Source organism: Hyperolius riggenbachi, chromosome 4 (assembly GCF_040937935.1).
Source record: "Hyperolius riggenbachi isolate aHypRig1 chromosome 4, aHypRig1.pri, whole genome shotgun sequence".
NCBI lineage: Eukaryota > Metazoa > Chordata > Amphibia > Anura > Hyperoliidae > Hyperolius > Hyperolius riggenbachi.
In genome coordinates, this window is record NC_090649.1 from 405025734 (window position 1) to 405050589 (window position 24856).

A 24856-nucleotide genomic window follows, 5' to 3' on the forward strand; every position below is an offset into this window, starting at 1 on the left:
CATTGAAGTAAATGGAAATAGATAAGAAAAGATAACAGAATCGAAAAAAAAAATCAAATCATAAATCGATCGGATGGAAAATCGGCAGAAAAAACGCATCGTGTATACCCAGCATCAGGCTTTGAATTCACAAGTTTTATCCTTGATCACTGAATAATCCAATTTAAAATGATTAGATAGTCTGAAGTGTATTTTCCTGCAAAGTGAGTGGAACGTTCTGATCATGTGTGTGAGCAAACAGCCAATCAATGAAACAGGAACCTGTGGGAACTTGCTTTTAACAGAGGACCAGCCAAAAGAACCACTGCACTTACACGGGTGAAATAGAATATTTCCGAGAGGTCCGATCTGATTTCTAATCGATTTTGTATGTAGGAAAAATTAATCGAAAATCGATCGGACCTGCACGAAATTACCAATTTGACCCATCTATCTGACGAGAAATTGCATGGTGTACCAGGCATAAGACGTATGGGTCTGTGACGGGTTATTTGCAGATTGCTTTAAAGAGAACCTGAGGCGGTTCCTTGGAGGGATAGATGGGACACAGAGGCATGTTCTTTGCTTCATGACATGCCTCTGTGGCCCCACATTGCCGCTCTTTGCCCCCCTCCCCCCCCCCCCCCCGAAATGTCGCGCTATAACCCACCGAAATTAGCGACATATTTGATATTTGTCGCCATCTCGGAGGGTAAATAGAGGAGAGGGATTCCCTATTCAAAACGCCCGCTAGCTGTGTTCCTGCAGGCTTTCCAGAGTTTCTCCCTGGCCACGCCCCCTGCCACTCCCCCACCTCTCTCTCCTTCCAGCGTCACAACTCAGAGGTCACAAAAGTGAAAGTGGACCAATGCGGCCCACAGGAGCGGCAGAGAGCGGCGGTTTTGGCGGCTACCTGATCCGCTCAGCATCCCGGATCAGGTAGCATCATTTTCTTATTACATTTTATGAGCCCACCTCAGGCTCTCTTTAAATCAATATGGAAAAACTGCAACATGTAATAAAGCAAGATGTAAGCACAAATATTCAGGAAACATTTCTGAAGCCTCTCAGCGTCAGTATATCCATGAAGAGAGATTCTCGCAAGAAAAGACATTTTGCATTCAGTAGAAGTCCATTACTGTGAGTGGCGGACGACGGGAATAGTTTAATGTTTTCATTTTATGTCTGCCACAGATGGCCAAATACCGGTATGTCACTGGGAACAATAGATGCCAAAAACTCTACTTATGACCTCGACTGACTTGACAAGACAATCTCCCCATCAGATCAGAAAAAAAAAAACATGCAGTGATCGAAGCATTCACCATAAAGATAATCTGATCTGAAACTGAACAGGCACATTTATTTAAAACATTTAAGTATTAAAGCCTTAAAGAGACACTGAAGCGAAAAAAAAAATATGATATAGTGAATTGGTTGTGTACTATGAATAATTACTAGAAGATTAGCAGCAAAGAGTATATTCTCATACTTTTATTTTCAGGCATATAGTGTTTTTTCTAACATTGCATCATTCTATATTATGTGCAGATTACACAACACTCAGCATTCAAAATGAGTCTTTCAGAGCAGTCTGTGAAGTAATGACCTCTCCTCTGGCAGAGGAAAAGTAAATAGTCCAGGAACAGTTGAGATAATAAAAGTCAGATAACAGCCCTCTCCACGACTAACTTAGTCGGAGAGCTTAATGGCTTGTTTGCATAGAGATAACAACTGGAGTTTCTCAACTCTTCGTGTACTGGAAACAATTACACTGATGTATCTGATCTTAATGTTTTATTTCTTAGCTGTACTACACATACAAATCATAATATCATCATTTTTTTTTCACGTCAGTGTCTCTTTAAGCTGACCACATGGACATCAATGTTTTCACTTTGATCGAATCTGTCCATAATCTATTGCTCCACATTTGATTCATTCATGTTTGTCCAATCAGATAGATTGCAAAATATCTGTGCCAGGGTGTGAGGAAAGAGAGGTGGGTGATGGATGGCCCATAGCACTGGCAAGACAAGGCACAGAACATTTATATTGCGCTTTTCTCCCGGTGGACTCAAAGCGCCAGAGCTGCAGCCACTAGGGTGCGCTCTATAAGCTGTAGCATTGTTAAAGAGAACCAGAGCTAATGGAAGGAAAAGCTGTTATACATACCTGGGGCTTCCTCCAGCCCCATACGCACGGATCTCTCCCACACCGCCATCCACCGCTGCCCGCATCAAGGAGAACCGGGACCCCGCTCTGCCGGCAGTCGGAGCCAGTCTAGCGTAGCAGAGGTGCGCTATTTGCATATCTCTGCGGCAGTGTATGGAGAGATACGTAGAGGGCGCAATTCTCCTGCGTAGCTCGTCTCCGATGACGTCACTGACGGGAGCCGGTTCTCCTAGATGCGGGCAGCGGTGGATGGCGGCGTGGGATCGATAAGCGCGTATGGGGCTGGAGGAAGCCCCAGGTAAGTATAACAGCTTTTTCTTCCATAGCTCTGGTTCCCTTTAAGAAGTCTAGCCCCAGGGATTCCTTACTAAATAGGTGCTGGCTTACTGAACAGAAAGAGCAGATTTGCCTTGCAAAGTAGAGACAGACAGCAAGGCACTGCTCCCTAAAAACCCTTTATTCTGGTTGGGTGCCAGGTGCCCCATTGTTTGTACCACTGTGCCATGCCCAACCAGAATAAAGGGTTTTCAGGGATCAGTGCCTTGCTGTCTGTTTCTGCATGATGATACATTGTGGAAGAGCACACTCCCCTCATCTCACTTCAGTTGTTTCAACCTGCTGCATTCTGGTGCCAGGTAACCCACTCTCTTTGATTTACTGATTGGTCTGTGTCAGAGGCAGAGCCCTTAAAGTGGAATATAACCCTGCATTTCAACTTTGCTCTAAAACATTATTTACAGTATATTATATGCAACCAGCATTTTTTTTTACTAGACCAGCATTGGAAGGGTTACACAGAGCTTTAAAGTTCCTGGAGAGAACTGCAGACGCATCTGAAGCTTACATAGATACATTTTGTTTACATAATTGTATCTAAGTGTTGAATGTGACTCACTCTCTCTGACTGAGAAGGAGCTGGAGGACAGCCAAAGAGTGTGTAACATTTATCACTTGTTACATTCTATTTAGTTAAATGTATTTATCTGAACTTCTGCATATCTCTCCACGGAACTTTAAACCTCTGTGTTTAACCCTTCCAATGCTGGTCTAGTAAAAAAAAAAAATGCTGGTTGCATATAATATGCTGTAAATAACGTTTTAGGCTTCTTGCACACTGCAAGCGATTCCGATTCAGATTCCGCTTTTTAATCAGTTTTTACCTCCGATTCAGATTCAGATTTGCAGTGTGCAGGGAGCAAACTGCAAATCTGAATCTGAATCGGAAGTAAAAACAGATTAAAAAGCGGAATCTGAATCTGAATTGCTTGCAGTGTGCAAGAGGCCTTAGAGCAAAGTTGAAATGCAGGGTTATATTCTGCTTTAAAGTGGATCCGAGATAAACTTTTACTCATTGCCTAATTGCGTTCCTTTCATATAGTTTATAGGGCATTCCTTAAGCCAAATACTTTGTTTTTGTTTTAATACTCGAATTCCCTATAAACTAAACGAGCCTCGCCCACAGCTTTTTAGAGTGCCTTGGCATTTTCAGACAGTAGCAAGAGCTAAAAGGAGCTCAGTCTGGGCAGGAGGAGGGGGAGGTGTTACTAGCCATTGATTTCAGAGGCAGAGGGGAGGAGAGGGGGGATATCAAACTGATCCTTTAAGGGGCGAGGTCCTCAGACATTTTTGACACAGCTCAAATGAATTGATGGGTCTGAATCAGGAAATGTGTGGTCCATCAGGTAGAACACATTCCACTCTTTTTCATTCCATCCTAAACACTGGCATGGATCTGGCCCTCCAGGCCTGGAGTTCAACACCAGTGCTTTACATGCAGATATAGAATTTGTCATAATTACCTACTTTGGTAAAATATTCACATTTTAACAACTCTTACTGTAAAGAACCTTTTCCTAAATAGATAGCAAAACCTTGTTTCCTCCATGCGCAGACAATGTCCCCTGCTTAGGGCATAGTCAGGCTGGGCAAATCACTAGTACAGTATCCAGGGCTCCATAAAAATTGCAGCTGACACTGAACGTTATTCACAATGTTAATGAATTGACAATAATAATTACTCACATTATTCCTCATTTTCGCCAGGCTGCTTATTTGTACAGTATGGTATATCCAATGCCGAAGCCATTCTTGTCTTACAAATGTTGTCAGGCACCAACGAAAGAGATTAGCCGACCAGGGGGTTTCACATTGACATATGTTTACTATACCCAGAGTCAGCATCACGTCGGGGCCAAAAAAACATGTTTACTATAGCAGAAGTTTTATATCAGGGTTTACTATACCAGGCGTTGCTCCCATAGACATATAATGGAGCTTGGCCAGGACCTGGAGAGGTAGTTTACTATACCCAAATGTTCACTATATCAGAGTTTACTACAACGAGGTTATACTGTAAACAACGTTTGTCCAACCATTCTTGGTAAGCGAGACTTTCCACCCTCAGATAAATTTAGCAAAAAACAGTGTCCAATACTCCAGATGTGGCCTTACAAGTAGTTTATATAGAGGACGTAGTATACTAGAATCTCGTTATTTTATTTCCCACATGCATCCCAGAATTTTATTTGCTTTAACCAGGGCCGGGCCGAGGCATAGGCTGGAGAGGCTCCAGCCTCAGGGCGCAGTGTAGGAGGGGGCGCACAATTCATTCAGCTGTCATTCCTAATTGTGTTTAAAGCAGAAATAAATAAGAAAAGGGGATACATAGCAGTGACTGCAAGCCAGATAACTAGATATTAAGGTGTTGGGGAGGTTGTGGGCCCTGTGGCGCCTCTTAGTCTAATAGCAATCAGTGTGTGACGGCTGGGGTGGCAGGGATGGAGGGGCGCACTTTGGTGTCTCAGCCTTGGGTGCTGGAGGACCTTGTCCCAGCTCTGGCTTTAACCGTTGCTGCTTGGCATTGAATACCGGTGTTTAACTAGTTATCAACCAGCATTACCAAATACTTCCCAGCTGTAAGCCATTTATCTTATATATTGCTCTACCATTGGCACATGCAAGGTGCATGACCTTACATTTATATACATTAAATTTTATCTGCCATCTGTCTGCCCATATAGCCGTTGAGTTGAGATCCTGTTGTAAAATGTCACTATCCTGCTTAGTGTTTATAATTCGGCATAATTTTCGATCTTCTGCAAAGATGGCAAGATTACTCTGTATTCCATCTGCTAGATCATTAATAAATAGATTGAAATGGATTGGATTTTGTACTGACCCTTGCAGCACTTCACTGCTAACAGCTTCCCATTTTAAATAAGATGAGCGATCAGCTTGGCATATATGGCCTTAACCACTTGTGTACCAGCAGTCTCTGGTACCAAAAACAGGGCTCACCGACGTTTCGCCTCACGGAATCACTGCTGTCGCCATTCATCCATCGCTAAAGCCCACTCGCTCTGCCTTCGCTACGACAGAGCTCTGTGAGACGGTCAAGAGCCAATTTCATTGGCTCCTGACCCTGTGATTGATGTGAGCCAATGAGATAGGCTCATGGTGATCACGGGATCAGGAGCCAAATAAATAGGCTTCTGACCAGCTCACAGAGCTTTGCTGTCATACTGTCATGCTGTCAAACTTGTCATTAAATAAATGTAATCATAGTCTAGACTTGTGCTTTAAAGTAACCATGCAGTGAGAGGGATATGGACGAAGCAGGCATTTTGGGTGCGACAACGGCAGACACGCTTTGGCAGTACCATAGACCGGGGGGTTTAATTTGGGTGCAGGCATTTGGCTATCATCACCAACGGTTATGAGTGTGGCTACATACATGTAGCGGTATGGGTGGCGCATCAAACTAATTACAGTAGGGATAGTGGTGAAATTGGTTCTGAGTTTAGCTACACTGTAGCCAAACTCTATATAGAGGTAGTGGTGGCTCATGAAACGGCAATTAGTTTGGGTACACTGTGACCAAACTGATATAAAAGTAGGGGTGGCTCATGGAATGGCAATTAGATTGACTACACTGTAACCTGACTCATATAGCAGTAGGGACGGAACTTGGACCGTTTGTGACTTTGGCTCCACTGTAGCCGAGCTCAAATAGCGGCACGGTTGGTAGGAGGGAATATTGATATGTCTGGCTACAATGTAGCCGAACCCCAAGGGATAGGTTAATGTTAGGCAGGGAGAGGGAGGCTAGTGTTACAGATGGAAAGGTGAGGTTAGCGTGAGGAATGGAGAAATAGGTAGATTGCAGTGGACAGTGGGTAGAAAAAGGTAGATTGCAGTTGCCAGTGGGTAGAAAAATGTAGATTGCAGTGGCCAGTGAGTAGAAATAGGTAGATTGTAGCAGCCAGTAGGTAGAAATAGGTACAGTAGATTGCATCAGCTAATGGGTAATAACAGGTAGATTGTAGGGGCCATATGGTAGAAATAGGTAGATTGCAGGGGCCTGCAGGTAGTTATAGGCAGATTCTATGAGGTCCCTGGACTCTGGCTCTGCTATAAATAACTTAGACATACTCAATTCACTAGCTGCTGACATGCCGTGTTGCTCTCCTCCCCTCCTGTTGTTCCGTGCTTTTCCTCCTCCCATCACACCACAGGTGTCGAGCTCCAGTCCTGAAGGGCCATATCCATGGCAGTGTTTAAGATGGACTGATTAAGAAATGTGTTGTATTTCGTGAACTCCACACCTCTCCTGATTCAGTGCCATCAATTCAATTGAGCTGTGTCAAAAATGTGTGAGGACCTTGGCCCTTGAGGACTGGAGTTTGACATCCCTGTGTTACATGGAAACGCAAGAGAGGCAGGACGGAGGAGGACAGATAGTGTCACTCAAAGCAATGACATAGAGACAGAGAGAAATGCACGGACCCAATGCCCCCCATGCTAGCCAAGGCTTACAGACTCACCAGACAGTCTGTACATTAGGGCACAAAGACAGACTGCAGCTGGGGCCCGTGTGTGGCACTGTCTACTGGGCCCCAGACTAACTCGGACCCCTTACTCCACTATCCCCATGCGATGTTCTGTCTGCGACTATGCACTTACCCGACACCTACTCTCACATGAACCATCTCCTTGTGCCTAAAACAACCCCCCCCCCCTCCACCTAATGCCCAACACTATCCTTCCCTTCAAGTGCCTAAAACTTACCTTCCCCTCCTAATTCCTAACTCTAACCCCAGCCCAGCGCCCAAATGACCGCTAGTTGTAGCCAATCGTCTATGATCTCCCTCAACCATTATTTCCTATGATTGGCTACTATCTGCATCAGGTGTCCAACTCACCGCCTAGGGGCCCGATTACTGATAATTAACATGGGTGATAACATAGATAATTAACATCTATTAGACTCCTGCTGTTCCTCTTCAACAATGATAGGATCAATTAACTAAGTCTATGGTAGGATTAGATTGTGAGCTTCTCTATGGGACAATCAGTGACCTGACCACGTACTCTATAAAGCCCTTTGTAAGATGTCTGTTACGATTTGCATGGAGTTTGTGCACTGCACCTGGAGCAAACAGAAACCAACGCACAAACCCACAACCAGGCAGAGATGTCACTGTTTAGGAAAAGACTGACAAGCCAGGAATAAATGAATAATAAGGATTTATTATTAAATGAAAATAAAGTAATACTGTACATTAACCTCATGCACGGAAACAATCAGTATCAACTTGCAGGCAACGTATTCCACACACATACAATACACTGCATCAAATAATACAGGCAGATATATTTAATAAGCCTACAAAGGTATGAAAATCAGGGTTTATACAAGGACCTCTATGCATAAAGCGAGATATGCAGAGTAGATCCAGTGTATAGAATGGTGTTCACACAGACCCTGGATCCAGAATAGTAACACAACATAAACCTAGAAATATATATATACAAAATACAGATTCACAATCGAGGAGGAGACACACGGATAGTCAGCAAGCATAGGTCATACACAGGAGATCAAACAGTACAGTAATCGCTAGGCAAAGAATAGTCGGTATACAAAAGCCCAAGGTCAACACGGGAGATCAATACAGCAGGGAATCAAGGAACTAGGAAATATACCAGGAACAGGGAACTCAGGGCAGGATGGCTAGAACCAGGAACAAAGAGCTAGCAACTAGTTAGTTTACAGGTGTGGCTTAAATGGCATGCTGAGAGACCATGTGACAGTCCAGGCCTCCTCCCTGTCTGTGGAGAGATCTCTAGACAGTCCGCCCTCTGCTGGTGGGCAGAGGAAAGTTCAGGTTGTAAATTCATGGAGGAGGCTGGTGACATCTGCTGGTGAAGCAAAGTTAGTTCATGCAGGAATTTACCAGCAGATGCAGATCGTAACAATGTCAGTGCGATATCAATAAACAGCAATAATAATAACCGGAATCTGCAAATGTAGCTTTATGTAGAACAGAAAGGGATCACTCCATCTGTAATATATACCTGCACTGTAAACCTACAGAAGAACTCCGCCCTCAGTCTGTGCACTGCCAGAGCAGAGATGATTTAGCATTTTACAACGTAGGGATAAACACATCATCCAGGAGTAGGCAGAATATGTAAAGTATAAATTAAGCTACCGATACACTTTGTAACATTTCAACGACATAATCTCAGAACATAACAACCATGATACTTCCATAGCCCTAGATTACATCAGTAATTACCGGTTTTATGCGGAGCTTGTCATCCACCACCTCCAGCATTGCATGATTCCTGGACACTCTCTTATCCGCAATCTAAAGGAAAAAAAGGAGAGAGCAACATGAATCATCTCCATCAGCACGCTACACAGATGACAAACATAAAAACCTCTTCACACTTATTACATATAAAGACCCTACACAAAGCCGAGGACCGTGCAGGATAAGCCTCCTCCAGCACTATGATGAACACCTCCCCCACCTAGCAAGCCAGCATATTGCTTCCTTTACAGAACATTCAAAGCTAACCTGAGGCGGAAACAAACTTGTTAGATAATAAATTATAAGTGTGGTGCAGCTAAAAGATAGAACACAAGTAGCAAAGAAAAGAAAGTTACCTATGCAAAAGAGTTTCTCTGAACTATTTGACCCAACTTGGGTTAAATACAGTCCTGTTTTCTGAGGTACTTAAAGGGATTCTTAAGCCTCGAAAAAGAATCAGTTTTACTCACCTGGAGCTTCTACCAACCCACTTCAGCTGTCCCCCCCTTCAGCTGTCCTACTAGCCTCCTCCTGTCCCCCGCCGCCAGCTATTTTCATTATCAGCCAACAGGCTTACTGTGCCTGCACAGGCCTGGCCACGCATCTTCCTCTGCGCGTTCCCATCTGCAATAGCGTTCTGCGCAGGCACATGCCGCTATTGCAGACAGGAACGCATAGAAGGCTACACGTGGTCAGGCCTGTTGGCAAAGTGAAAGTAGCTGGCGGCGGGGGACAGGATAATCTGATTGTGACTGTGAGGGCACCGGACAGCTTCAGAGGGCTGGTAGAAGCCCCAGGTGAGTAAAACGAATCTTTTTTTTGGTAGGCTTAAGTGTCTCTTTAAACAGCCAAGAAACAGTGAGAGACAGCTTGAGATAAGGTTTTAGGGCTCGTTCACACTTGCTCTGAAAACGTATCCGTAGCTACGTTTTTTGTCCCGGATGAAAAACGGAGCCACGGATACCAATGTTAAAAATAGCAGCTGTACACACTCCAAGAAAAAACGGGTCCGTGGGTGATCCGTGTAAAACGTATAAAGAAACTGAACGGACAGTCCGGACCTGCTGCATTTTTCCTGGACCCGGATACACGGAGGATAATGAAAGCCTATGACAAAACGGACCTCCCTCTTCACAAACAAAATTGAACATAAAACGTATGCCAACACGGATTGCCAGAACTTCCTTCTCCTCCCCTCAACGTCATCTCTGACAGCTTCCTGTTGACAAGCTGGGAGAGACGAGAGCAGCCATCATGGCCACCAGGAGGTTTATCAACGTGGAGGACCTCATAATGGCTGTCCAAGAGTACCCAGAGCTCTACGACAAGAGCCATGAGAAGCACAGCGACCTTCCACACTGCAAGCTGTTATGGGAGCGCATCACCAAGCAGTTTGTGGACGAGTATGACCGGCTTGCAGCCAGGAAGCAGAGCAAAGAAGGTGAGTGCCCTGGAATGTGTATGATACATGTTGCCTAGTGTGATGTGCTCTTTATATATATGTTTAGTGCCACATCCCCAACACCAACTGTTTTCTCCACACTGCAACTCTCACCTGCCGCCACCCACCCCCTTTTCACTCCACCACCCCCTCTCTCCCCTGATTGCCACTTGTCTCATACATCCCCCCCCCCCCCCATTCCCCAGTGACACTCATCCTTTCTTTCCACATCCCACTCCAAAATGCCACTTAACTACAACCCCCCCATCTCACCATCTCTTGTATGTCCACCCTCTCCCCCTCCAAAGGTACCCACCCCTGTATTCGACAATGCCCCTCCTATCCACCCAACACCCCAAGCCACCCACTCCAAACCCCCCCCCATCCCCATCAGTGAACAAGCATTGAAAACAATTTTTAAAATTTTATTTTGAAAACAATATATTAAAATAAAACGTAACAAAAAGCCAACCTCCTCCCCCCTCCCCCCAACAAAAAAACATCCCCCCCCCAACAAAAAAACATTCAAAATGTCCAAAATAACTAGAGAGGAACAATAATGTCCTGGGCTTGTATGTGTCCCTCTCTAGACATGAAGTACCGTACCATGTAGTCCCGATTCTGCTGGGCCTGTAGCCTACCCCTTGTTGCAAACCGTCGGATTCCGGGCAAATAATCCTGGTCGAGGTGCATAATGTTGTATCCTTCTTCCTGACGAACAAAGTTGTGGAGGATGCATGCCGCCTTCACGACAGCTGTAGCGTTGGTAGGGCTCAGCTGTAGTGGCGTGTGGAACATCCTCCACTTGTTCGACATGATTCCAAACGTACACTCGACCATGCGACGAGCCCGGGTCAGCCGGTAGTTAAACACGCGTTTTTCGCGCCTGAGGCCTCTCTGCCCAAACGGCCTCATCACATGTTGTGATAAGGCAAAGGCCTCGTCGCCGACGAAAACATAGGGGTAGCTTGGTGATGTTGTTCCAGGCCAAGGCTTGTCCCCGGGGATGTCCAGCTTATCGTCATTGAGAAGGCGGTGCAGTCTGGACCTCTGGAATATCCCCGAGTCACTTGAACCGCCATAGGAGCCAACGTCCACGTAGATGAAATTATAGTCTGCGTCGGCCACAGCCAGGAGGACCAGACTAAAGTACTTCTTGTAGTTGAAGTACAGACTGCCGCTCCTCGCTGGTTTCTGTAGCCGAACGTGTTTTCCATCGATGGCTCCTAGGCAGTTTGGGAAGTTGCACCTGTTCCAGTACAGGTCGGCAATCTCCGCCCACTTGCGAGAATCGGGAACTGGCATGTACTTCGCAACCAGACTGCACCATATCGCCCTGCTGGTGCGGTTCACTATAGCACTGATTGTGCTCTTTCCAACTCTGAAAGTGAGATGTAGACTTCCATAGCTTTGTCCGGTCGCAAGGAAACTATAGAAAAAAAGTGACAAGATTGTTATTTGGTTTTGTTTCCACAGTTGAAAAGATAAAGACAAAATGGCGAAGTATACGTGACAGCTTCATTAAAGAACTAAAGGCGGAAAAAGCAGACCAAAGAAGTGGGAGTGGTGCATCGCGAAGGACCCCATATTGCCACACACCTCTACTGCGATTCCTTAGACCTCTCGTTCAAGATAGAGGGTGAGTTATTTTTGTTATAATTTTTTATTTTACCTTTGGTATGTATCCACTCTCTTGCCTTTATTTAATTTGTAAATTTATTTATTTCATTTTTTGGGGGGGGGGGGGGTGGTTGGGGTGGTGTGGATGTTTGAAACACTTTCACTTTCTCATACAAAATGTTGTTTTTTATCTACAGCACTGAAGATAACTTTGAGGCCATTTTAGATGATTCAAATGATGGACCAGCACTGTCAATTTTGGATGAGTCACCTGACACATCGATGGACACCCTGACCACTGTCAATCTGGATGACATTGCCGACGATGAACTGCCAAGTGTTTCAGCTGCCTCATCTGCACAACCTGAATCACCTGGTGAGGGACCACCCACCCAGCGTCCAAACACGGCTGAGTCATTGCGTAAGCAAGCAAGTGCTCGGGTTTCAGCTGCTCGCGGTCAGGCCAGATCGGCCAATGTGCAGATGGCTGGAGCAGTGTCAAGCCTTGTTGGGATGATGAAAAACCAGGAATCCATAGTGTCCCGAAGTTTGCAGGACAAATCAGGTAGCACTATTTCCCATCAATACCAGCAACACATAGACACTCTGAGAACTCAGTTGGCCGAATCCAATGAGATGCTGCGCAAAGAAAGGCAGCTTTTTCAGGAGCAGCTACACAATTTGGGTCAACAACATCGCCAACAGATAGACCTTTTGATGCATCACCAAAGCAGCAGCCTTTATCACTCGGTGATGTCACTATTGCCTTTAATGGAACAAGTGCCACGGCACAGGTTAATACATTGTCAATGCAGTTTGCTTGATGCGGTGAAAAACCACTTAGATTACTCTGCACCACCCACTAGGCCACCCTCTGCATGGCAACCATCTCCCACTCAGCCATACCACGGTCCATCTCCAAATCAGTCATACCAGGGTTACCAGCCACCACATTCTTTTCCTATCACCTCTGCAGAGGAAACTACCACGTATACCCAGCTATCACAAGGTAGTACCGCAAGCACTCGTACTTCTGCTTCCTCCCAGCCCAGTAGTGGCAAATACCCTTTTTTCCCCGAGAATGATAATAAATTTTAAGAAATAGTGTCACTGCTCACTAGTTTAAATATCTGTCTATCAAAATCAGATGTTCAACACTTTACCATCAAAGCCTGTCCAATGACAGTTGAGTGTGTTTTTGGTCACCTTCTGATTTTGATGGACAGGTAACTAAAACTAGCGAGTCAAACACAGTCTGGGATACAATAGTACTCAGTTTACTAGTTGTACTCAGTTTATTGCTACTTTCCAGTACTAAAGTTTGCTGCTGCACAGGTAGTATGCAAGAAAAATTACCTCTTTCCCCAGGCACCCTGGTTGCCTACTTTTGCCACCTACCATTCAAGACCTTTGGAACAGCACTTTCCTACCAGAGATGGTCCCTGGACTGTTGTGTGGGTGAGTGCTGTTCAGAGGGTCTTGAATGGTAGGTAGCCAAAGGTAGCCAGCCAGGCATTGCTTTGGAGTGAACACTTGTTTGTTATTTTGTAAAGTTTGCACTACTAAAGTTTGCTGCTGCACAGGTAGTATGCAAGAAAAATTACCTCTTTCCCCAGGCACCCTGGTTGCCTACTTTTGCCACCTACCATTCAAGACCTTTGGAACAGCACTTTCCTACCAGAGATGGTCCCTGGACTGTTGTGTGGGTGAGTGCTGTTCAGAGGGTCTTGAATGGTAGGTAGCCAAAGGTAGCCAGCCAGGCATTGCTTTGGAGTGAACACTTGTTTGTTATTTTGTAAAGTTTGCACTACTAAAGTTTGCTGCTGCACAGGTAGTATGCAAGAAAAATTACCTCTTTCCCCAGGCACCCTGGTTGCCTACTTTTGCCACCTACCATTCAAGACCTTTGGAACAGCACTTTCCTACCAGAGATGGTCCCTGGACTGTTGTGTGGGTGAGTGCTGTTCAGAGGGTCTTGAATGGTAGGTAGCCAAAGGTAGCCAGCCAGGCATTGCTTTGGAGTGAACACTTGTTTGTTATTTTGTAAAGTTTGCACTACTAAAGTTTGCTGCTGCACAGGTAGTATGCAAGAAAAATTACCTCTTTCCCCAGGCACCCTGGTTGCCTACTTTTGCCACCTACCATTCAAGACCTTTGGAACAGCACTTTCCTACCAGAGATGGTCCCTGGACTGTTGTGTGGGTGAGTGCTGTTCAGAGGGTCTTGAATGGTAGGTAGCCAAAGGTAGCCAGCCAGGCATTGCTTTGGAGTGAACACTTGTTTGTTATTTTGTAAAGTTTGCACTACTAAAGTTTGCTGCTGCACAGGTAGTATGCAAGAAAAATTACCTCTTTCCCCAGGCACCCTGGTTGCCTACTTTTGCCACCTACCATTCAAGACCTTTGGAACAGCACTTTCCTACCAGAGATGGTCCCTGGACTGTTGTGTGGGTGAGTGCTGTTCAGAGGGTCTTGAATGGTAGGTAGCCAAAGGTAGCCAGCCAGGCATTGCTTTGGAGTGAACACTTGTTTGTTATTTTGTAACGTTTGCACTACTAAAGTTTGCTGCTGCACAGGTAGTATGCAAGAAAAATTACCTCTTTCCCCAGGCACCCTGGTTGCCTACTTTTGCCACCTACCATTCAAGACCTTTGGAACAGCACTTTCCTACCAGAGATGGTCCCTGGACTGTTGTGTGGGTGAGTGCTGTTCAGAGGGTCTTGAATGGTAGGTAGCCAAAGGTAGCCAGCCAGGCATTGCTTTGGAGTGAACACTTGTTTGTTATTTTGTAACGTTTGCACTACTAAAGTTTGCTGCTGCACAGGTAGTATGCAAGAAAAATTACCTCTTTCCCCAGGCACCCTGGTTGCCTACTTTTGCCACCTACCATTCAAGACCTTTGGAACAGCACTTTCCTACCAGAGATGGTCCCTGGACTGTTGTGTGGGTGAGTGCTGTTCAGAGGGTCTTGAATGGTAGGTAGCCAGCCAGGCATTGCTTTGGAGTGAACACTTGTTTTGTGTTTTGTTAAAGTTTGCTGCTGCACAGGTATGCAAAAACAATAGCTCTTCAACACTCCACCCCCCCCCCCCCCCCCACCACCACCACCACCACCAAAATTGGCTAGCTTCATATTGGTCAAACACAGTACAACAAATAAAGGCACAGCTAAAATAGATAGCATTTCAGACAGATAACAAGAGCCAATGTCTGCCACATTGTTCAAGCAAACATCTCCACTCCCAAGCCATGAGCACTGGGACAATGGAACAATGGGACAATGGGGGTTGTGGGGGATGGTTCAAACAAACAAGAAGTATTGTACCTTGAAGCAGAAATGTTCTTTCAATTTTGAAAGTTATGTTTGGCCACCATGTTGGTGAATGCCATTTTGTTGTTTTTTTTGATAACCAAAAAATAAATTTTTATTTTTTGTTGAAAATAAATAGATTGTCTCATCATTACAAAAAAGATAAAAGATGATAGATAAAAGACATAACATACCGCAGGGTGATCATAAGTTGCTCCTCTGGAGTGATGGCTTTTCGCATCCTGGTGTCCTTTTTCAGAAGGTGGGGCCTCAAGATGGTGAGAAGGTGATCAAACCTCGAAGACAAAAATGGCAACAACATTAGCCTGACACAGGTACAGAGTGTGTGGACAGGTAAAATGTTATTTCAGGTAAGAAGAAGGTACTTACAGGTCCACAGACATCCGGCTATATTTAAAGAACTTGACCGGGTGTTTTCTCAGGTCTTGATAGAGGACAGAAAATTGCCCCTTTTGCTGTCTCTCTTGCAGGAGAGGATGTACCCACCATCTCCGCACTCTTGACCGCATGAGGGTCCCACTGTAGTACAGGAAGACCCCCATCCAAGCCAGGTTCATCCAGAACAGAAAGACAATGGGGTCCATGGTGCTGCCTGATGTAGTACTTTCTTGCCTGCTGTATTCTCAAGAGTGCATCAAACACATGGTACAGACAATAGACTATAACCAAACCACTCCCTGTACAGCAAAACCACTCCCACTCATTTGACATTGGTACAGGCACTCAAAAAACCTCCCCAGGACATTCCATATGCCTTAAAATGGTCAAAACACAGTTTTTTTCTAAAGATAGCCCCTCCCACTGGCTTCCTAGTGGTCAAGAGGTGGGAAATGGGTAAATATTAGCAGCATAGGCCCTACCACTTCCTTCCTATTGGTCAATAACAATTGCATTGGGCCAGGTACGTTTTCTAAACGTTTTTTGGTTGAAAAACGGAACGGAAACGGATTGCAATTTTTCTACAAACGGATCCGTTTGCGTTCCGTTTTTTGTTTACACGGAGCCCGGACCGCGGACTGCGATCTGCAAACGTGTATAGTGTGGCCCAGGCCTTACTGCAGGAAAGTTCAAAGGGTCATTATTTCTGCTTTGTTTTACAGCTTAAAAGATAGTGTGATTTTAAAACTGCAACTTTAATAGTATGATGCAACATTATTATTATTAAAAAAAAAAAAGAAGCTATCTAACTTTGCTGCAAATGTTCTACAGTAGAATCTCGATATAGTAAACTATGATGTAGTAAACCTCTGACTATAGTAAACTTATTCCTCAGGTCCCAGCAAACGTGTCTGTATAAGTATACACTGTATGGCCAATTCTGATATAGTAAACTACTTTTCCTGCTCCCTTGGAGTTTACTATAAAGGGATTCTTTTACTTACAATTCATTATATCATAAGTTTTTTTCGCATCAGGTTTGATTTAAAGACTCCACCCACATCACTATTATTGTACATTTTCTCTCTTTATTTTTTACCTTCTATCAGCCCTGCCTGAGGTATCTCAGTTCCAATAACTCTGGGCAGGGCTGCCTTGGCCGGCTGACCATGGGATGCCTAATGCAACCTATGCAGAGGGGGTGCGGGGAACCCTGCACCACCTCATATTTACCTGATCCAGATTTCAGGTTTCTCTCTACCCTTGCCGGGTCAGCTCCCCTCTTCTATCACCAAGTGGCACTGTAATGCCAACATCCTCCCTTTGGATCCTGAATACGTCGCATCGGGACCCAGAGGATGATGTCGGCATTACAACAGCACTTTCACCTGCATGGAAAGTGACTAACCTATTGCTACAAAGGGGGAAATTGTGATTGCAGTTAAATGAAAATTGAAAAAAAATATATATTACTTAATATTTATGTATAGAGTCGACATCTTCTGTAGGGCTGTACAGAGTATATTATCACTTAACTGTACCTCAATGGGGCTCACAAGCTTATTCCTACCATAGGCCTGGAACCCTCTAGAGCGTTTTTTTGAGCATTTAGGGAACACTTTCAATTGCTAGCTATTTCCCTAAATGCTCTGCCAATGTAAATGGATGGGACAGATTCCACTAGAGCAATTGTGATTAAGGCAATCGCAATCGCAGGACATGCAGCATTTTGGGAGTGTTTCCATTCTAATGAATTGTATAGGAGCAGGGAAATTGCTCCCAAAATCGCCTGCAAAACGCTATCACAAATCGCTAGCGATTGCGTTTTGCACTTTCTAGTGGGTTCCAGACCTGAGTCATATGTCTATGTATGTATCATAGTCTAGGGAAAATTTAGAGGAAAGCCAATTAACCTATCTGTAGGTTTTGGGGGTTTGGGTGGAAACTGGGGTGCCTGGAGGAAACCCACACAGACTCGGGGACTACATACAAACTCTGAGCAGATAGTGCCCAGGCTGGTATTCAAACCGGGGAAACAGGGCTGCAAGGCAAGAGAGCTATCCACTACTGCTGTTAAAATAACATTTTGTTGTTAATGACAAGATTGAGTATTCATTCTATCTCAGCATTTCCTCACAGGTGCTCACTGAAATGATTCCACACTACAGTGCTGTGTAGTGGCAGATCTCCTATACTGAATACGTGGTTTTGAAGCAGCAGCCCCTACCATTTGTCGATGATCACGAATTGCCTGTATCAATGTCCAATTTAGGATGTCAAGGAGTGGGAGCTGGCAACATGAGTTTTTTTCCTTTTAGGTATGTAATAAATTAGGGTTTTGTAGTTTCCACCCGATAGAGAGAGCTAGTGGTTGCCAGAAACTACTTTGGATGTACTAGGATTCATTTTTGAATCAAATAGTGCTGTTCTTTAATAATGGAAAGCTTTATCAATTATACATATGGTTTTCCTTAGCTCTTTGAATTACAAAGAAATTGACTAATGGATCTACAGAGCAAATTCTATGTATTGTGATATTGATTTTTATTGTTCTTCATTAAAGAAAAAAAAATTAAAGTCCTTTCAAAACTAGACTTTGTAGTTCACTTGGTCTTCATAAGAATTCTATTCCTTGTGAAGAAATACAAAGAAATCTGGTCTATAACACTCCCATTAAAAAAATAATGCATTCATTTCGACAGATAATTAGAAAAACGAGTTTTACTGACAAAATATAACATTGGTGCCACCTAGTGGATTCATTCTGAAAAACACATTCAGCAATACAGTATAAATATAACATTACAGTTTAATTATTATTATTATTATTATTATTTAGTATTTATATAGCGCCGACATATTACGCAGCGCTGTACAGTGTATATATATATATATATATATATATATATATATATATATATATATATATATATATATATATATATATATATATATATATATATATATATATATATATATATATATATATATATATATATATATCTTGTCACTAACTGTCCCTCAAAGGAGCTCACAATCTAATCCCTACCATTGCCATATGTCTATATTATGTAGTGTAAGTACTGTAGTCTAGGGCCAATTTTTAGGGGCAGCCAATTAACTTATCCGTATGTTTTTGGAATGTGGGAGGAAACCCACGCAGACACGGAGAGAACATACAAACTCTTTGCAGATAGTGCCCTGGCTGGGATTCGAACCAGGGACCCAGCGCTGCAAGGCGAGAGAGCTAACCACTACTCCACCGTTAATGATAATAAAATGTGTGTGTGTACCTGTGTGTATATGTGTGTGTACATGTGTATACAGTGGCTTGCAGAAGTATTCGGCCCCGTTGAAGTTTTCCACATATTGTCATATTCCTGCCACAAACATGAATCAATTTCATTTGAATTCCACGTGAAAGACCAAGAAAAAGTGGTGTACACGTGGGAAGTGGAATGAAAATATTACATGATTCCAAACATATTTTACAAATAAATAACTGCAAAGTGGGGTGTGCGTAATTATTCTGCCCCCTTTGGTCTGAGTGCAGTCAGTTGCCTATAGACATTGCCTGATGAGTGCTAATGACTAAATAGAGTGCACCTGTGTGTAATCTAGTGTCAGTACAAATACAGCTGCTCTGTGATGGCCTCAGAGGTTGTCTAAGAGAATATTGGGAGCAACAGCACCATGAAGTCCAAAGAACGCACCAGACAGGTCAGGGATAAAGTTATTAAGAAATTTAAAGCAGGCTTAGGCTACAAAAAGATTTCCAAAGCCTTGACCATCCCACGGAGCACTGTTCAAGTGATCATTCGGAAATGGAAGGAGTATGGCACAACTGTAAACCTACCAAGACAAAGCCGTCCACCTAAACTCACAGGTCGAACAAGGAGAACACTGATCAGAAATGCAGTCAAGAGGCCCATGGTGACTCTGGACGAGCTGCAGAGATCTACAGCTCAGGTGGGGGAATCTGTCCATAGGAGAACTATTAGTCGTGCACTGCACAAAGTTGGCCTTTATGGAAGAGTGGCAAGAAGAAAGCCATTGTTAACAGAAAAGCATAAGAAGTCCCGTTTACAGGATGCCATAAGCCATGTGGGGGACACAGCAAACATGTGGCAGAAGGTGCTCTGGTCAGATGAGACCAAAATGGAACTTTTTGGCCAAAATGCATAACGCTATGTGTGGCGGAAAACTAAAACTGCACATCACTCTGAACACACCATCCCCACTGTCAAATATGGTGGTGGCAGCATCATGCTTTGTGGGTGCTTCTCTTCAGCAAGGACAGGGAAGCTGGTCAGAGTTGATAGGAAGATGGATGGAGCCAAATACAGGGCAGTCTTGGAAGAAAACCTCGTCTTGGAGTCTGCAAAAGACTTGAGACTGGGGCGGAGGTTCACCTTCCAGCAGGACAACGACCCTAAACAAAGCCAGGGCAACAATGGAATGGTTTAAAACAATACATATCCATGTGTTAGAATGGCCCAGTCAAAATCCAGATCTAAATCCAATCGAGAATCTGTGGCAAGATCTGAAAACTGCTGTTCACAAACGCTGTCCATCTAATCTGACTGAGCTAGAGTTGTTTTGCAAAGAAGAATGGGTAAGGATTTCAGTCTCTAGATGTGCAAAGCTGGTAGAGACATACCCTAAAAGTACTGACTCAGGGGGCTGAATAATTACGCACACCCCACTTTGCAGTTATTTACTTTGTAAAAAATGTTTGGAATCATGATATGATTTTCATTCCTTTTCTCACGTGTACACCACTTTGTATTGTATTGTACGTGTGTGTGTGTGTGTGTACGTGTGTGTGTGTGTGTGTACGTGTGTGTGTGCGTGCGTGTGTACGTGCGTGCGTACGTGTGTACGTGTGTGTGTGTACGTGTGTGTGTGTGTGTGTGTGTGTGCACGTGTGCGGGACAGTAAAAAAGGGCGCACATGGCTAATTGACAAAAAAGGGCGCTGCCATAGACTGCAATGCAAAATATCGGCTATTGGGCGCCCGACAGGAAAAAAAGGCGCCCGAGAAATAGCGGTTGCAGGGATCGTGTTAAACGTTTTCGTTTAAAGAATAAGGTTTATAACAAATATCGTTTACAAGTTCGTTTTGACTTTATGTTATACATATTTTTCGTTTTTAAATTTCGCTTACAGGACTGTAACAAGTAAATTTACGTTTACATAATAGCGGTTACAGGGATCGTGTTAACAAAAGTTTTCGTTTACAGAATAAGGTTTATAACAAATATTGTTTACAAGTTCGTTTTGACTTTTTGCTATACTTATTTTCCAGTTTTTAATTTCGCTTATAGGCGTTTTTACTTATTTTCCCGTTTTTAAAAATTTGCTTACAGGACTGTAACAAGTAAATTTTCGTTTACTTATTTTGTCATTTAAAATTCGTTTTCATACGATATAATGCTTAAATATCTTTTTCAACCTTATTCTATTAGAAGTACATCGCTTTTGGCATTAACTTTGTTTTTCACACTTATATTGTATCAATTATAGTTTTATTAACTTACTAATATATCTCCTTTTTCTATTTATAATATTATTAATGTGTACGTGATTTTACGGCTATTTATTCTATTACAAATATATAAACTATTCTATTCATGTTATTTATAGTGAAGTATTTTAAGTATTAAATATATTATTCTTTATATGTGTGTAAGGGTGTTTGTGCAGTGGGAATGGTTAGGTTTTGGCACCACCAGGGGGTGGTTAAGGTTAGGCACCACCAGGAAGGTCTTAGGGTTAGGCACCACCAGGGGGGTGGTTAGGGTTAGGCACCACTAGGGGGGTCTTAGGGATAGGCACCACCAGGGGGGGGGGTCTTAGGGTTAGGCACCACCAGGGGGGGTCTTAGGGTTAGGCACCACCAGGGTGGGTCTTAAGGTTAGGCACCACCAGGGGGGTCTTAAGGTTAGGCACCACCAGGGGGGTGGTTAGGGTTAGGCACCACCAGGGGGGGGGTCTTAGGGTCAGGGATAGGTACAGGGAGAGTTCTGTGTGAGAGTAGGGTTAGGTATAGTTACAGCACAATATACACCACCAAGGGGGGTGGTTAGGTTTAGGCACCACCAGGGGGGGTCTAGGGGATTGGGATAGGTACAGGGAGAGTTCTGTGTGAGAGTAAGGTTAGGTATAGGTACAGCACAATATATGTAATATATACAATTTATTAAATTATGTATATTTGAACAAAGATGCGGGGTCTAGGGGTTAGGGATAGGGAGAGATCTGTGTGAGCCTACAGTTAGGTATAATTGCAGTAAAATATCTGTAAAATCTACCATTGTATTACTATGCTTAATACAAGTGTAAATATCTTTTTTTGTTATAGAAGCTATTTGATGTATCATTTCAGAATTCGTTTGTTGTTATAGACGGTATTTTGCCATTTAATTTCCGTTTATTTAACCTATTTAGCTCTACATTTTCATTTACAAGCTATAAATAAAAATTATTGTTTTACATTACAACCTATAATTTCGGCTATATCCCGCGCCCTTTATTCCAGGCGCCCTTTTTTGATACACGCCAGCGTGTGTGTGTATGTGTATGTGTACGTGTGTGTACAAGTGTGTCACTATTCAGTTGAGTCTCATTCCTTGCCCCTATCAACCACAGCACGCCAGGATCTTTATCATCTACTGCCTTCCGAAGCTTACCCAAGCTCATGTTTGTTGCTTCCAGTATAGCCATCTCAATTTCTTCAGCCCCATCCTCCTTTTGACCTCAATCTTTCCCAGCATTGGTCTTCTCCAATGACAAGACACTTTTCTCTTTTATCACACTTTTCTCCTGGCAGACTCAAAGCGCCAGAGCTGCAGCCACTAGGCAGTAGCAGTGTTAGCGAGTCTTGCCCAAGGTCTCCTCGCTGAATAGGTGCAGCTTTCTGAACAGGAAGAGCTGAGACTCAAACCCAGGTCTTCTGCATCAGAGGCAGAGCCCTTAACCAGTACACTACCCAGCCCCTGCAGGCTATTCAGCCACTCATCTGGAGTTTTCTCATTTTGTGTCCAAAGTATTTCAGTTTCAAATTTCAGCACTGCTCTTTCCAATTAACAGTCAGGGTTATTTTCTTTAAGGATTGAATGATTGGATCTTCTTACAGACCAAGGGAATTTCAGAAGTCTTCTAAAGCATCACCATTCAAAGGCATTAATTATTTTGAGCTCAACCTTCCTTATGGTCCAATTCTCACAACCATATGTAGTACTGGATTAAAACAGGATTAGGAATCTTTATTATAAATTACAAGTGGCATCTAGAGCATTGGAGGGAGGCTTTCTTGAATTGTCTTCTGGTTGCCCAATCCCCTGTCCATTCTGAACCGGGACGCCACACCTTCATAACGTTTAGGACAAAAGCACACATATAACAGTACAATTACCGCTGGTAGTAACCATTATGTCCTGTTAAAGGGAACCTAAACTGAGAAGGATATAGATTTTTCCTTTTAAAATAATACCAGTTGCCTGACTCTCCTGCTGATCCTGTGTCTCTTATACTTTTAGCCACAGCCCCTCAACAAGCATGCAGATCAGGTGCTCTGACTGAAGTCAGACTGGATTAGCTGCATGCTTGTTTCAGGTGTGTGATTCAACCACTACAGCCAAAGAGCTCAGCGGGAGTGCCAGGCAACTGGTATTGTTTAAAAGGAAACATCCATATTCCTCCCAGTTAAGGTTCCCTTTAAGGGGAAGTTGGTGGAGTAATCTCATGATCATCATCAGTGCAGCTGTTACTCAGAAGCTTCCGCCTTTATTTAGAATATCAAGAGAATAACGTTTTCACCTCTTGTTGGCACATTTCAAGCCAATAAGGGAAAAGTGATCATTCTAACCATTAAATGTACCTTTCTTTCTAAACCATACAAATAAATGGTAGTCCACTCAATCAAGTGGCTAGGTAGATGAATACAGAACAAGATTTTATCAATACAGGAACATTTATCGGACGACGCGCACAGTTTACCATTGGGTTGTATAAAGTTGCATCCACCAACATCTAAGCATTGTGACGCACGTGCCGTGTGTTGGGAAAGCATGCACGAAATTGCATTTGTGCATGCATTGGGTAATGTGAATGAGCCATTATCAAAACAACCCTCAAAAGGCTTGCATCCAAAAAATGGGTGAAGGTTATATAAAATGGAGCCCTCAATGTCTATCGGGTCAAAGAAGTTCTCAATAATGATAGAAAGCATGTAAGTGGAGCGAAACTGGAGAAGAAGTGGTCTATAAAAGGTAGGTCCAGGAGAACGATAGATGACTTCAATCTGTAAGTGGTAAGGAGCAACCAATAAAAGTTCTGCACATGCATATATTCCTGGTGTGCAAAGCCCAAGGACACAAAACATACATGCAATCAGAGAAGCGGTCCACAGGAATGGGCTTCACCACACTAATGTATAATGAATTCTTTATTAGACAATGACTGGTACAGTCATATAATCAAAGATAAATAAAAAGATCTTCAACACCTACTAGGGTGGAGGAATTAGGGCAGCCAGTGGGTGCCCCCAGTATACGTAGCCAGGGCATCCAGTGGGTGCCCCCATTATAGGTAGCCAGGCATAGGTGCCCCTAACATAGTTGCCTCCAGTATAAGTAGCCAGTATAGGTTAGCTAGGTAGGTGCCTCCAGTATAATTGCCGCCAGTATAGGTTAGCTAGGTAGGTGCCTCCAGTATAGTTGCCCCCAGTATAGGTTTAGGCGTAGCGGCGGGGGAGAGAGAGCATAGCACAGTAACTCACCTTCCGGGATCCCCCGCAACCTCTTTCTACTTGCTCTCCCAGGCGTCCCTCACATTAGTACCAGTGCCCCGTGTGATGACATGCGGTTTCGTCATCACATGGGGAGCGATTACCAACGCGACGGACTCCTAGGAGAGGAAGTAGAAAGAGCCTGCGGGGGATGCTGAAAGGTGAGTTATTGCGCAATGCCCCCACCCCATGCCGCTTCGCCCGGCCCTCCGGGCGGTCATCTGGTCCGTCCGCAGAAACGGGCCTGAGGTAATTCCAGTGTGTTGGGGGGGGGGGGGGAGGTGCCCCTCACTCCAGTTTTAGTTGTCCGCCCGCTTGCGGTCTTGGTAGGAACACTATACCAGCTCCCTGATGGAAATGACAAATTAGCTCTTCTAGCAATACTGTAGCCCGTTTTGGGAATCTTCCCCTATACAGGCTAGGACCCAAGCCCTGACTGGGTCAATACAACACTCTGAGTGAGAATGAGATAATATATTATAATGCCCTGTGAAGAAGTGAAAGCAGGTGTAATGTAAACCCAATGTGTAAACCTAAGACTGG

At 43.8% G+C, this 24856-nt stretch overlaps 3 protein-coding genes across 3 annotated transcripts in view; 1 reads left to right on the forward strand and 2 right to left on the reverse strand.

Moving 5' to 3' along the window:
• The window catches only part of APLF (aprataxin and PNKP like factor), a 369988-nt gene that overhangs the window by 333259 nt on the left and 11873 nt on the right, over positions 1-24856 (reverse strand). Inside the window, exon 2 of the mRNA XM_068232306.1 lies at positions 8736-8807. Coding sequence (XP_068088407.1) covers positions 8736-8807 — 72 coding nt within the window. The remainder of the gene's footprint in view (positions 1-8735; positions 8808-24856) is intronic.
• Positions 9959-13253, forward strand: LOC137504205 (uncharacterized). Its single transcript, XM_068232304.1, has 3 exons — positions 9959-10194; positions 11671-11833; positions 12012-13253. The coding sequence occupies exons 1-3, from the start codon at positions 10008-10010 to the stop codon at positions 12910-12912; spliced, it is 1251 nt and encodes a 416-aa protein (XP_068088405.1). The 5' UTR covers positions 9959-10007; the 3' UTR covers positions 12913-13253.
• Positions 10711-16177, reverse strand: LOC137504206 (putative nuclease HARBI1). The gene is made up of 3 exons (XM_068232305.1): positions 15514-16177; positions 15318-15419; positions 10711-11623 (listed from the first exon to the last, which is right to left on the reverse strand). Exons 1-3 carry the CDS (start codon positions 15726-15728, stop codon positions 10738-10740), a joined length of 1203 nt encoding a protein of 400 aa, XP_068088406.1. The 5' UTR covers positions 15729-16177; the 3' UTR covers positions 10711-10737.

Coding starts and splice junctions, on each gene's coding strand:
- LOC137504205 (XM_068232304.1), top strand. CDS start 10,008: ATGGCCACCAGGAGGTTTATCAACGTGGAGGACCTCATAATGGCTGTC. Junction 10,195..11,670: donor CAGGAAGCAGAGCAAAGAAG/GTGAGTGCCCTG, acceptor TTGTTTCCACAG/TTGAAAAGATAAAGACAAAA. Junction 11,834..12,011: donor CCTCTCGTTCAAGATAGAGG/GTGAGTTATTTT, acceptor TTTTATCTACAG/CACTGAAGATAACTTTGAGG.
- LOC137504206 (XM_068232305.1), bottom strand. CDS start 15,728: ATGGACCCCATTGTCTTTCTGTTCTGGATGAACCTGGCTTGGATGGGG. Junction 15,420..15,513: donor AGCCGGATGTCTGTGGACCT/GTAAGTACCTTC, acceptor TTTGTCTTCGAG/GTTTGATCACCTTCTCACCA. Junction 11,624..15,317: donor CAACTTATGATCACCCTGCG/GTATGTTATGTC, acceptor TTTTTTCTATAG/TTTCCTTGCGACCGGACAAA.